Raw genomic sequence first — 11,486 nt, forward strand, 5'->3', positions numbered from 1 at the left:
TCTATACATTTTTTATGTGTTTTGTGGGTGTCACTGTCGGAAAAGCTCTTTTATTATGATTTTTTCGCATATATGGAAATGACTTGACCTCCGGTTAATATTTATCGAAGAAAGTAAACAATTCGAGTGGGTCTAATTTTTTGTTACGTATTGGGCTCTATACATTTTTTATGTGATTTGGAGATTACACTCTCGGAAAAGCTCTTTTATCCGACTTTTTTCGCATATATGGACAGGACCTGACCTCCAGTTAATATTTATCGAAGAAAGAAAAAAAAATCGAGAGGGTCTAATTTTTTGTTTCGTTATGCGTTTTGAGGTTACACTGTCGGAAAAGCTCTTTTATCCGGATTTGTTCGCATATTATGGACATGACTTGACCCACGGTTATTTTTTATCGAAGAAAACAAAATCGAGTGGGTCTAAATTTATTGGGCTCTTTACATTTTTTTATGCGTTTTGGAGGTTACACTGTCGGAAAAGCTCTTTTATCCGAATTTTTTCGCCTATATGGACATGACGTGACCTTCAGTTAATTTTTATCGAAGAAGTAAAAATATTCGTGTGGTTTAATTTTTTGTTACGTATTGGGCGCTATACATTTTTTATGCGTTTTGGAGGTTTACACTGTCGGAAAAGCTCTTTAATCCGGATTTTTTCGCATATATGGAAATGACTTGACCTCCGGTTAATATTTATCGAAGAAAGAAAACAATTCGAGTGGGTCTAATTTTTTGTTACGTATTGGGCTCTATACATTTTTTATGTGTTTTGGAGATTACACTGTCGGAAAAGCTCTTTTATCCGGATTTTTTCGCATATATGGACATGACCTGACCTCCATTTAATATTTATCGAAGAAAGAAAAAAAATCGAGTGGGTCTAATTGTTTGTTACGTATTGGGCTCTATACATTCTTTATGCGTTACACGGTCGGTAAGCTCTTTTATCCGGATTTTTCGCATATATGGACATGACCTGACCTCCAGTTAATATTTATCGAACAAAGAAAAAAAATTCGAGTGGGTCTAATTTTTTGTTACGTATTGGGCTCTATACATTTTTTATGTGTTTTGGAGGTTACACTGTCGGAAAAGCTCTTTTATTATGATTTTTTCGCATATATGGAAATGACTTGACCTCCGGTTAATATTTATCGAAGAAAGTAAACAATTCGAGTGGGTCTAATTTTTTGTTACGTATTGGGCTCTATACATTTTTTATGTGATTTGGAGATTACACTCTCGGAAAAGCTCTTTTATCCGACTTTTTTCGCATATATGGACAGGACCTGACCTCCAGTTAATATTTATCGAAGAAAGAAAAAAATCGAGAGGGTCTAATTTTTTGTTTCGTTATGCGTTTTGAGGTTACACTGTCGGAAAAGCTCTTTTATCCGGATTTGTTCGCATATTATGGACATGACTTGACCCACGGTTATTTTTTATCGAAGAAAACAAAATCGAGTGGGTCTAAATTTATTGGGCTCTTTACATTTTTTATGCGTTTTGGAGGTTACACTGTCGGAAAAGCTCTTTTATCCGAATTTTTTCGCCTATATGGACATGACGTGACCTTCAGTTAATTTTTATCGAAGAAGTAAAAATATTCGTGTTGTTTAATTTTTTGTTACGTATTGGGCGCTATACATTTTTTATGCGTTTTGGAGGTTTACACTGCCGGAAAAGCTCTTTAATCCGGATTTTTTCGCATATATGGACATGACTCGACCCACGGTTATTATTTATCGAAGAAAACAAAATCGAGTGGGTCTAAATTTTGTTATGTATTGGGCTCTTTACATTTTTTATGCGTTTTGGAGGTTACACTGTCGGAAAAGCTCTTTTATCCGGATTTTTTCGCCTATATGGACATGACGTGACCTTCAGTTAATTTTTATCGAAGAAATAAAAAAATTCGAGTGGTTTTAATTTTTTGTTACGTATTGGGCGCTTTTTGGCTCCGACACTGTCCGAAAAGTTCTTTTATCCGGATTTTTTCGCATTTTGTTTTGACCTCCAACATTTATCGAACAAAGAAAAAAAATCGAGTGAGGATTTTTTTAAATTTGTACAGATATAGAAACTAAATGTTTTTTTTTTTTAATTTAATTATTTAATTGATTATCTAACAAGTATCCAGTAGTAAAAATTGACAATGTCCCTAATGGATGAACCAGTATTTAATACTTGAATGTTAGGAATTTTTTAAAAGCTGAAGGTTTAAAAAAAAATAGACTGGACCGACCGGCCCATTTTTCCCATTTTGAACATAGAATAGCTTGTTATTTAGAGGGCGAATTCGTACGGGATGAGAGTGTGCTGGGATGAAAGTGTGCGGGCCGCGTGGAAATATACGTGGTGGGGGTGTGCCTGGTGAAGTGTCCAGTATATCACATACTCACAATTTATTATGAATCGGATATTCATATTGGTATCGGTACCTTGCGAAAAAGTTATATTCGATCATCGATTTTTATTACTCAAGATAATAATTATCTAGCTCTGTTCAGTAAGCCAATGGGCGAATATCGTGAGTAATTATACGAAAAATATGTCCAATATACGATATTTGTTAATGTCACTGATATAATTTGATATCAAGCTATTTACAGGTGTGTGCAAATCCTATTGGGTGACGCACGTTATAAAAATGGAGACATTATGAAAAAAATATAATTTATTATCCTGGTGGGCCAGAAAAGGTGTTATTTTAATGCTTACATTCTTAAGAGGGTTGACCGTGTGTTGTATTCTTTCTTTTTAGTTTTTTAAAATTGTTTTATTATTATTATTTTCCTCTCAAACCTTGCCCCTTCTCTAGATCGTGGCCACATTTACTCCCATTTTTATTTTACCGATTTGCTCAATTTTACTGGGAGAATTTGCTTTAAAATGAGTATATATGGCCGTTGCCATGGAAACTGCCTTCACTTTGAATGCTCCTAATAGCTTAAAATTAAAGCTTGTATATCAATACAAACTTTTGTAATGCAAGAAACTGCTCAAGATTATAAAAGAGGCTCCATCACTGAAAACACGCATTAGTGCCTACTTTTAATTTCAAGAGTTCATAGGTCAAAAATCAGAGGTCTCAGAAAAATGTTTGTATTGACTTTTGATCCAAATATCCATCGCAACTTGATATACTTTCCATTTTGCAAACATTTACCATGTAAAAATTACATTTTTGGGACAAAGCTGCAAAAAAAAAAAAACAAATGTCTTGAATGAACACAAAAAATTTGAAGTTACTACCCCATGCATATCCGATGACCCCTTTCTTATTGCTTTAACCTAAAATTTCAAAAATAATTAGTCAATTTTTTTGAAGTTGCTAATATCGCCAAAAATGACTAAATTGGTCTATATTTTTGTTAGCTCATTCCAAAAAAGACAATAGGCTACTTTGGTGAAACCGGCACCAAATGATAAACATTTTCACTCCCCACAAACACTTTTGTGGGTCAACCAGGAATCAAATTTAAAAGAAGATAATCCATCTTTCTGGAATCCGTCACCCCCCCCCCTTCTAGCCTCCTGTTATGCACCAGAATGCATCTAATTAGTTCAAAATAGTCGAATGTCAATTTTCCGGGGGGGGGGCTTTCCCACTCAGGCTCTGGACCCCGATAGAGGCCTAGCATTGAGCCTCCTGACCCCCTGTCCATGTCTTTGGGCACGCCCATGATATTCTTGCAGCAATTTCATGTTCAAAGGGAAGCAAGAAACGTCATTCCCTCCATAATAATTTCCAACTTGTTTTTATACTTTTGTAGGCCTACATCGCGGCATCACATGATCAGTTGTACAGTGACTTGTTAACTCTAAAAAGTAAATCTATGATTTTAGTGCTGTAACATTCTGACTGGATAATGTGAGAACCAGTACCCCGGACCAGTACAAGTGTCAACCGAAAGCATTCGATAAAAACAAATCAAAAAAAAAAAGACCAAGGACTTGTTTTTAGTTAGGAGAGGAGAACATCAATTTTTTTACCTGATTGGTGGGGAACATGAAAGGGGGAACGTAAAAAATCGAGAAAAAATATGGAAATCATCCACCCCCCTTGCTGGCGTTAATAATGACCGCGCCCTAAATACTGCAAAAATCTGAAATGTGTGAAAATCATAGATTTTCTATTATGTTGTCCTGCAATCGCACCAAATTTGTCTGAAACCAATTAACACGAGTTTAGTGTAAATTTGGCACATGTGTAAACATGTATACAACAAATTTGCAAAAAAGGTTTTTTTAAAATCTGTAACAAAATCGTGCATTAATTGTGGCTTTAAGGGGGTACTACACGGGGGTACTACACCCATTGCATTTTTTTTTTGCATTTTTTTTGTGCATTTTGTGAAGAAATGAGAAAAACAATTGGACAAAGTGGTATGCAAAATGAAGGGGCAAATCTTCTGTTTCTATTCGTGGCATCGGTATCAATGTAACTTACATGCTTTTAAAGGTAGAAGCCAAAAGGTGGTACATCACTGGTTTTTAAATTCACTTCATTTGGAAAGCTTACTATCAACGGATTTCGTTAAAATTTTGGATATGTGTTGCTAACACATTAGGGAAATAATATTGATATGTAAAATGGGAATAGCCGGTTCCTGATTTCTTTTATGACTTCATGAACTTGGTGCTCCACACCTATCAAAAAACAAACTGGTTAAAATGCTTCTATTTTCAATTTTGAGCTATATTTTTAACTTGCGACATTATTTCAATGAAACTTAATTAAGCCATAGGTAACAGGTTACCACAACCACACTACAGCAATGTTGAAAAAATTGTATTTCTTGTCACCTATACCACCATTAGGTAGTTTTTCGTAAGCTTCACTTTTGTGATTTTGGTAACTATATTATATTTATGTGTCCAATCCATCTCAACTAGGCAATCTAAATTGTACTCACCATTTACATCGCAAGGTATTTTAGTATATCCACCTCACACCTTTTCAATATTATATTCAGTAAAAGACAAAATATCAAAATTGATGCCTCATTATGATATCACAGACTATCACAAGTTTTCAAAATGGATGCCTAAATTTGACCTGAACCAAGTGACCTATAACCTGACCTATGATGACATATAGCCCTTTTAAATCTCTTTTCCTAACAACACATTAAGGTATATAGTATTAAATTGACTATGCATCCATTGTGGAAAAGTTTATTTAATTTATTCAGTGTTATTTAGCATGCTTTGCTGAATAAGTTTTCTATAGATAGTATAACAAAGGATTTAATGTATTCTATTGATGTACTCTATTTAAAGAGAATACATTATGGTTTGTTATGAAACATGTACTTCATAAATTTGCAACAACAAAAAGAAGAGAGATACTGATCAAAATCATGGTATTATACCCCCTTAAGCAGAATCCATATTACCTTCCCTGAGTCCTCGACCATACCCGTCCTGAGGGCCAGGTCGATTCGCACCCAAAACAATTCGGTCCCACGCCATATCGGCCACAAACCATTTTGAGCACATGCGATTTCTATTCCAAACAAAATCGGTCATTTATGAAAGAGGACGCCTTAAAAGGACAAAAACATGAAACTATATAGACTATGCCATAGTCGAATTTTATTAAAATATGTTATTATTGTTAAAAATATGCTCTTCTCCTCTTCTGCCGAGAGGCAGAAGAGGAGAAGAGACTGGCTACAGCAGTAGGTCAAGCTAAGCAAGGCGCTTGGACACGGTGGGAGAATGTTGAACAACGCAACATGTCTTGGAGCGTGCTCTGGCAGATGGAACCTCTTCGCATCTCATTTCTGTGCAGGTCAACATATGACCTATTACCAACACCAGCCAACCTGAGCGTCTGGTATGAGGACAAGACGGATTGTTGCATTGCGTGTGGAAAGAAGGGAACTTTGCAGCATATTCTGAGTGCATGTACACCTGCTCTTGCGAGTGGTATGTACACCTGGAGGCACAATAACGTCCTCGGAGTGTTAGTAGAGGCAGTCAAGCTGCAAGTTGAACAAAATAATGTTTCACAAGCTCCAACCAATACCAAGCGTTACATATCATTTGTGAAGGAGGGCTCTCAGTCCAGGTCATATAGTTCCAGTTCAAGATCGAGCATCCTTTCTTCAGCAGATGACTGGTGTATTAGAGCTGATCTGGATGGCAAAGGAGGATTTCAAGAGAGATATTGATCACCACACTCCGTCCAGATATTGTCATATGGTCAGAGGCTGGAAAAGAAGTGATCATTGGAGAGCTGACTGTTCCATGGGAAGACAACATTGATGAAGCTCATGAGAGAAAATTGACCAAGTATTCAGAATTGAGAGCAGAATGCAAGGATAGAGGTTGGAAGGCTTCTTGCTACCCCTTCGAAGTCGGCTGCCGTGGTTTTGTTGCACACTCTTTGCAGAAGTGGCTGCGAGATTTGGGCTTCAACAGGAGAGAGCTAAAGTCAGTTAGCAGGGCAGCGTCAGAGGCTGCAGAATCAGGATCGTCGTGGGTGTGGTCCAAGTACATTCAGAGGAGTAGATAATCTGGAAGTGAAGTACATCATCAGTATCCTCAGCCAGAGCAGGCAGACCAGCTAGCCATATCTTTTACTTGTTCTCATTCCTTCATATCAACTCCAGTTAGCTAGGGTTAAGTGATTCCAGCTGCATGGTAGGGTTAGAGGCGCCTTATCCCGTCTGCTTACTACAGACTAGTTTGGTCCTCTGGGGGTACATATACACAGATCCCCCTTTTGACGGTGATGGCGTATCCCCATATGGGCAAAGCGTCTTGCTTTGTCATGCTGACATAGTATGGGTGCTAACTGGTGCTTGATCTTCTATTTTGGTTAGCTGGCCTGTGCCGGTTTCATTTTCTGAGAAGCAGATTGTTTATTTAGCAACAGATGCTAGAAGCAGAGTTTTAGTTTTATTTAGTAGCTCACCAGCGGGAGGTGGTGTTTCTTTCACTGCCGGCCCCCACCTCGAGGGAGTCTTGATTATAAGAGGGCCGAAACTCCCCAAGACAGGTGGCAATCAACTGATGATCTCGCTGGTGAAAGCACAAGACATTTTCCATCTGGTCTTTGTGTATATTTAACTTGTTTTTTCTGGACACCAGTGACTGTCAGGAATAGTCTGGCTGGCAAACCAGGAATAGACTGGTGACAGCTTGGAAAGACAGCGGACAACTAGGAAAGACTAGCAACAGGGGGTGCCGGGATTGGCGGTTCGGGCACCAGCTCTGATAATCAGAGCACCCATTTCATATTGCTTGTAGTAACTATAAGGAACCATACCCCAGGGTCTTCCGAGAGGAGGGGAGGATGATAGACCCGAAGGGACGGACAACAAGGATAACTACCGGAAACGGCTTCGACCACGAACTAGCGTTTCTGAGTGTCCCATCTGTTGGTGTGGCAGAATATTTAGCAGCGTCAGAGGCATACGAATTCACCAAGCAAGAATGAAGTGTTATGCTGTTTCTGAAGCAGCAGAGGAGAGTTCTTCACCTTCATCAAGCACAGATAATTTGCTATCCGAAGCGGATCGCTCTGGAGGAAGTCAACAGTCTCCAGGTCAGACGAGAGATAACCAAGGTCAGGTTTCAGACCACAGTACCCAGGTAGATCCCCCGCAAGGAAGTAGCGAGGAAGTGGTTGAGAGGAAGAAGAAGGTCAAGTGGCCAACAATGGCAGATGAGAAAGCTTGGCGTGAATTTGATGAAGATATCAGCATGATGCTGGAAAATACTCTGAAAGGAACATCAAAGAGGAAGTTAGAAGTGATGGGCGATCTGATTTATGACTTTGGAAAGGTGAGATTTGGAACAGTGGAATCGCGGCAGCAGCGTCCTGAACCAACACCGAACAGGCGCCAAAAGGAGATCAGTAGGCTGAGGAAGGAGTTACGAGCACTTAAGCATCAATGGAATAAAGCTGGGCCAGAAGAAAAACCAGGACTGGCACAACTCCGTGAGCAAGCAAGAACCAAACTCATGTCACTCCGGCGTGCAGAATCACAAAGGAAGAAGAGGAAGAAAAGAGAACAGTCCAGGAGATCTTTCTTCATGAATCCTCACCATTTTACGAAGAAGCTCTTCGAGCAAAGCAAGAGTGGAGAGCTTAGTGTCCCACAGGAAGAGCTAGAGGACCATTTGAAGGAAACCTATTCGGACCAGCAACGTCAGGTACCAATGCCTAACATCGCAGGTTTAGTGAAGCCAACTCAACCAGGCGTGCAGTTTGAACTTGCGCAACCAAAACTTGCTGAAGTTGAGAAGTTCGTCAACAAAGCTAGATCGGCTTCTGCACCTGGCCCAAATGGAGTTCCATACAAAGTCTATAAGAAGTGTGGTGAGCTAAGGAAATTCCTGTGGCGGTTGCTGAGAGTTGTATGGAGGCAGGATGTGGTCCCTCTGCCATGGAGTACAGCGGAAGGCGTATACATCCCAAAGGAGGAATGCTCTAATACATTGAGCCAGTTCCGTCCTATTTCGCTGCTGAATGTCGAAGGAAAGATCATGTTTGGAATCCTAGCAGAGAGAATTTCATCATTTGTGCTTGAGAACGGTTTCGTCAATACATCTGTGCAAAAGGCTGGAATACCAGGGTTCCCAGGGTGCCTAGAACACACCAGTATGATATGGCATACCATACAGGAATCGAAGAAGATGAGAAAGGATCTGAGTGTTGTATGGCTCGATCTGGCAAATGCTTATGGTTCTGTTCCACATGCACTGATTGAGTTTGCCATGGAATTCATGTGGATTCCTGAGAAGGTGAGAAGCTTCATCATGCAGTATTACAGTGATTTCCGTATGCGGTTTTCAACAACACAGTACACAACCACGTGGCAGAGGCTGGAAGTTGGAATACCAATGGGCTGTGCAATTTCTCCAATCCTGTTTGTACTAGCAATGGAAGTCGTCATTAGAGCTGCGGAAAAAGCAGGACCAGGTGTAGAATTCGTCGGCTGTATTCCATAGTGGCGTATAGTGATTTTTGGTCATTTTCTTGAAAATTGGCACATATGTTTTTAATGATGTTCTCTTTCATTTTTTCTAAGTCTCATCAGTCATAATTAGCTAATTAATTAGTAATTAATTAATTAAATGTGGCGTATAGCTACAAAGTGACATTTTTTGTATTCCATAGTGGCGTATCGACCATACGCCACTTTTTATACACATTTTATAATTATGAAATATTGGCAAAAATGAAAAACATCGTATGTCATAGTGGCGTACGCGTATCGGACCTATACGCCACTATGGAATACGAACGACGAAAAGTAACGCCATAGGGATTACACGACGACCGAGGTGGCGTACGGTTAACGTTAGGTTAGGGTATTGCGTTTTGTTCGTTTTCCATAGTGACGTATAGTTTTATTTTCAGTTTGCCAGCAATAGTATGTATTTATTTCTTTTGAAAAATATATAACAATAAAATCTATTTAGTTTACTACAGAAATTTCACATCATTTACAAAATATAATGAATGTCTGATTTTACACAACTCGATTTTAAATTGGCATTTCTTCAAACCCGATTTTCTCGAAAAGTTGTTTATTCGCGGCGCCCCACTATACGCCACTATGGAATACGGACGACGAATTGGGAGGTGCAGAGGAATTACCACCAATACGAGCTTTCATGGATGACCTTACCCTCCTTAATCCAAGTACAGAGGCAGTTGAAGGAATTCTATGTAAGCTTGAACAGTTGATGGAGTGGGGTAGGATGAAGTTTAAGACCAAGAAGTCAAGGAGTCTTGTACTCAGACGAGGAAAGTTGACAGACTTTCACTTCACCCTTTGTGGAGAGGAAATCCCAACTATTCAGGAACAACCAGTGAAGAGTCTCGGGCGCTGGTACACAGAGGATCTGAAGGATACAAGAAGAGTCAAGGAGACAGCACGGCAAGTCAACGAAGGTCTTGAAGCCATTGATCAGTGCGGCTTGCCTGGGAAGTTGAAGCTGTGGTGCTTGCAATATGGTCTCATGCCACGGATTATGTGGCCACTCACAGTCTATGAGGTAGCAATAACCCATGTAGAGGCAATGGAGCGGAAGATCAACAACTTTGTCAAAAAGTGGCTTGGAGCTCCACGCAGCTTAACAAACATCGCAATCCATAGCAGCCGGACTAAGTTGACTTTTCCAGTGCGTTCCCTTGTTGAAGAGTTCAAGGTGGCCAAGGCAAGATCATTTATGACCCTGAGAGACTCAAAGGACCCGGTAATCAAGAACACCCAGCCGGATGTTAGGTCAGGGAGAAAGTGGACAGCGAACTTGGCAGTGGAGGAGGCAGAATCAAGACTGAAGCACAAGGAGATGGTTGGCGCTACCCAGCTAGGCCGTCAGGGGCTTGGTTGGACTACGCACAAATGGTGGTCATCTTCTTCTGACAAGGAACGTCGCAAGCTGGTTTCGCAGGAGATCCGAGAGGCAGAAGAGGAGAAGAGACTGGCTACAGCAGTAGGTCAAGCTAAGCAAGGCGCTTGGACACGGTGGGAGAATGTTGAACAACGCAACATGTCTTGGAGCGTGCTCTGGCAGATGGAACCTCTTCGCATCTCATTTCTGTGCAGGTCAACATATGACCTATTACCAAGACGGATTGTTGCATTGCGTGTGGAAAGAAGGGAACTTTGCAGCATATTCTGAGTGCATGTACACCTGCTCTTGCGAGTGGTATGTACACCTGGAGGCACAATAACGTCCTCGGAGTGTTAGTAGAGGCAGTCAAGCTGCAAGTTGAACAAAATAATGTTTCACAAGCTCCAACCAATACCAAGCGTTACATATCATTTGTGAAGGAGGGCTCTCAGTCCAGGTCATATAGTTCCAGTTCAAGATCGAGCATCCTTTCTTCAGCAGATGACTGGTGTATTAGAGCTGATCTGGATGGCAAAGGAGGATTTCCAAGAGAGATATTGATCACCACACTCCGTCCAGATATTGTCATATGGTCAGAGGCTGGAAAAGAAGTGATCATTGGAGAGCTGACTGTTCCATGGGAAGACAACATTGATGAAGCTCATGAGAGAAAATTGACCAAGTATTCAGAATTGAGAGCAGAATGCAAGGATAGAGGTTGGAAGGCTTCTTGCTACCCCTTCGAAGTCGGCTGCCGTGGTTTTGTTGCACACTCTTTGCAGAAGTGGCTGCGAGATTTGGGCTTCAACAGGAGAGAGCTAAAGTCAGTTAGCAGGGCAGCGTCAGAGGCTGCAGAATCAGGATCGTCGTGGGTGTGGTCCAAGTACATTCAGAGGAGTAGATAATCTGGAAGTGAAGTACATCATCAGTATCCTCAGCCAGAGCAGGCAGACCAGCTAGCCATATCTTTTACTTGTTCTCATTCCTTCATATCAACTCCAGTTAGCTAGGGTTAAGTGATTCCAGCTGCATGGTAGGGTTAGAGGCGCCTTATCCCGTCTGCTTACTACAGACTAGTTTGGTCATCTGGGGGTACATATACACAGATCCCCCTTTTGA

General features: G+C 40.5%; 3 protein-coding genes across 3 annotated transcripts; all 3 read left to right on the forward strand.

Moving 5' to 3' along the window:
- Nucleotides 1-5,746: 5,746 nt before the first annotated feature.
- On the forward strand, nucleotides 5,747-6,184 carry LOC140172779 (uncharacterized). The gene has a single exon (XM_072195906.1). The coding sequence runs from the start codon at nucleotides 5,747-5,749 to the stop codon at nucleotides 6,182-6,184; it is 438 nt and encodes a 145-aa protein (XP_072052007.1).
- A 1,267-nt stretch (nucleotides 6,185-7,451) lies between these two features.
- LOC140172780 (uncharacterized) lies at nucleotides 7,452-8,972 on the forward strand. The gene has a single exon (XM_072195907.1). The coding sequence runs from the start codon at nucleotides 7,452-7,454 to the stop codon at nucleotides 8,970-8,972; it is 1,521 nt and encodes a 506-aa protein (XP_072052008.1).
- A 1,712-nt stretch (nucleotides 8,973-10,684) lies between these two features.
- LOC140172781 (uncharacterized) lies at nucleotides 10,685-11,272 on the forward strand. Its single transcript, XM_072195908.1, has one exon. It carries the CDS (start codon nucleotides 10,685-10,687, stop codon nucleotides 11,270-11,272), a length of 588 nt encoding a protein of 195 aa, XP_072052009.1.
- The last annotated feature ends 214 nt before the right edge of the window (nucleotides 11,273-11,486 follow it).

Source organism: Amphiura filiformis, chromosome 16 (assembly GCF_039555335.1).
Source record: "Amphiura filiformis chromosome 16, Afil_fr2py, whole genome shotgun sequence".
NCBI lineage: Eukaryota > Metazoa > Echinodermata > Ophiuroidea > Amphilepidida > Amphiuridae > Amphiura > Amphiura filiformis.

Coding starts and splice junctions, on each gene's coding strand:
- LOC140172779 (XM_072195906.1), top strand. CDS start 5,747: ATGTCTTGGAGCGTGCTCTGGCAGATGGAACCTCTTCGCATCTCATTT.
- LOC140172780 (XM_072195907.1), top strand. CDS start 7,452: ATGAAGTGTTATGCTGTTTCTGAAGCAGCAGAGGAGAGTTCTTCACCT.
- LOC140172781 (XM_072195908.1), top strand. CDS start 10,685: ATGTACACCTGGAGGCACAATAACGTCCTCGGAGTGTTAGTAGAGGCA.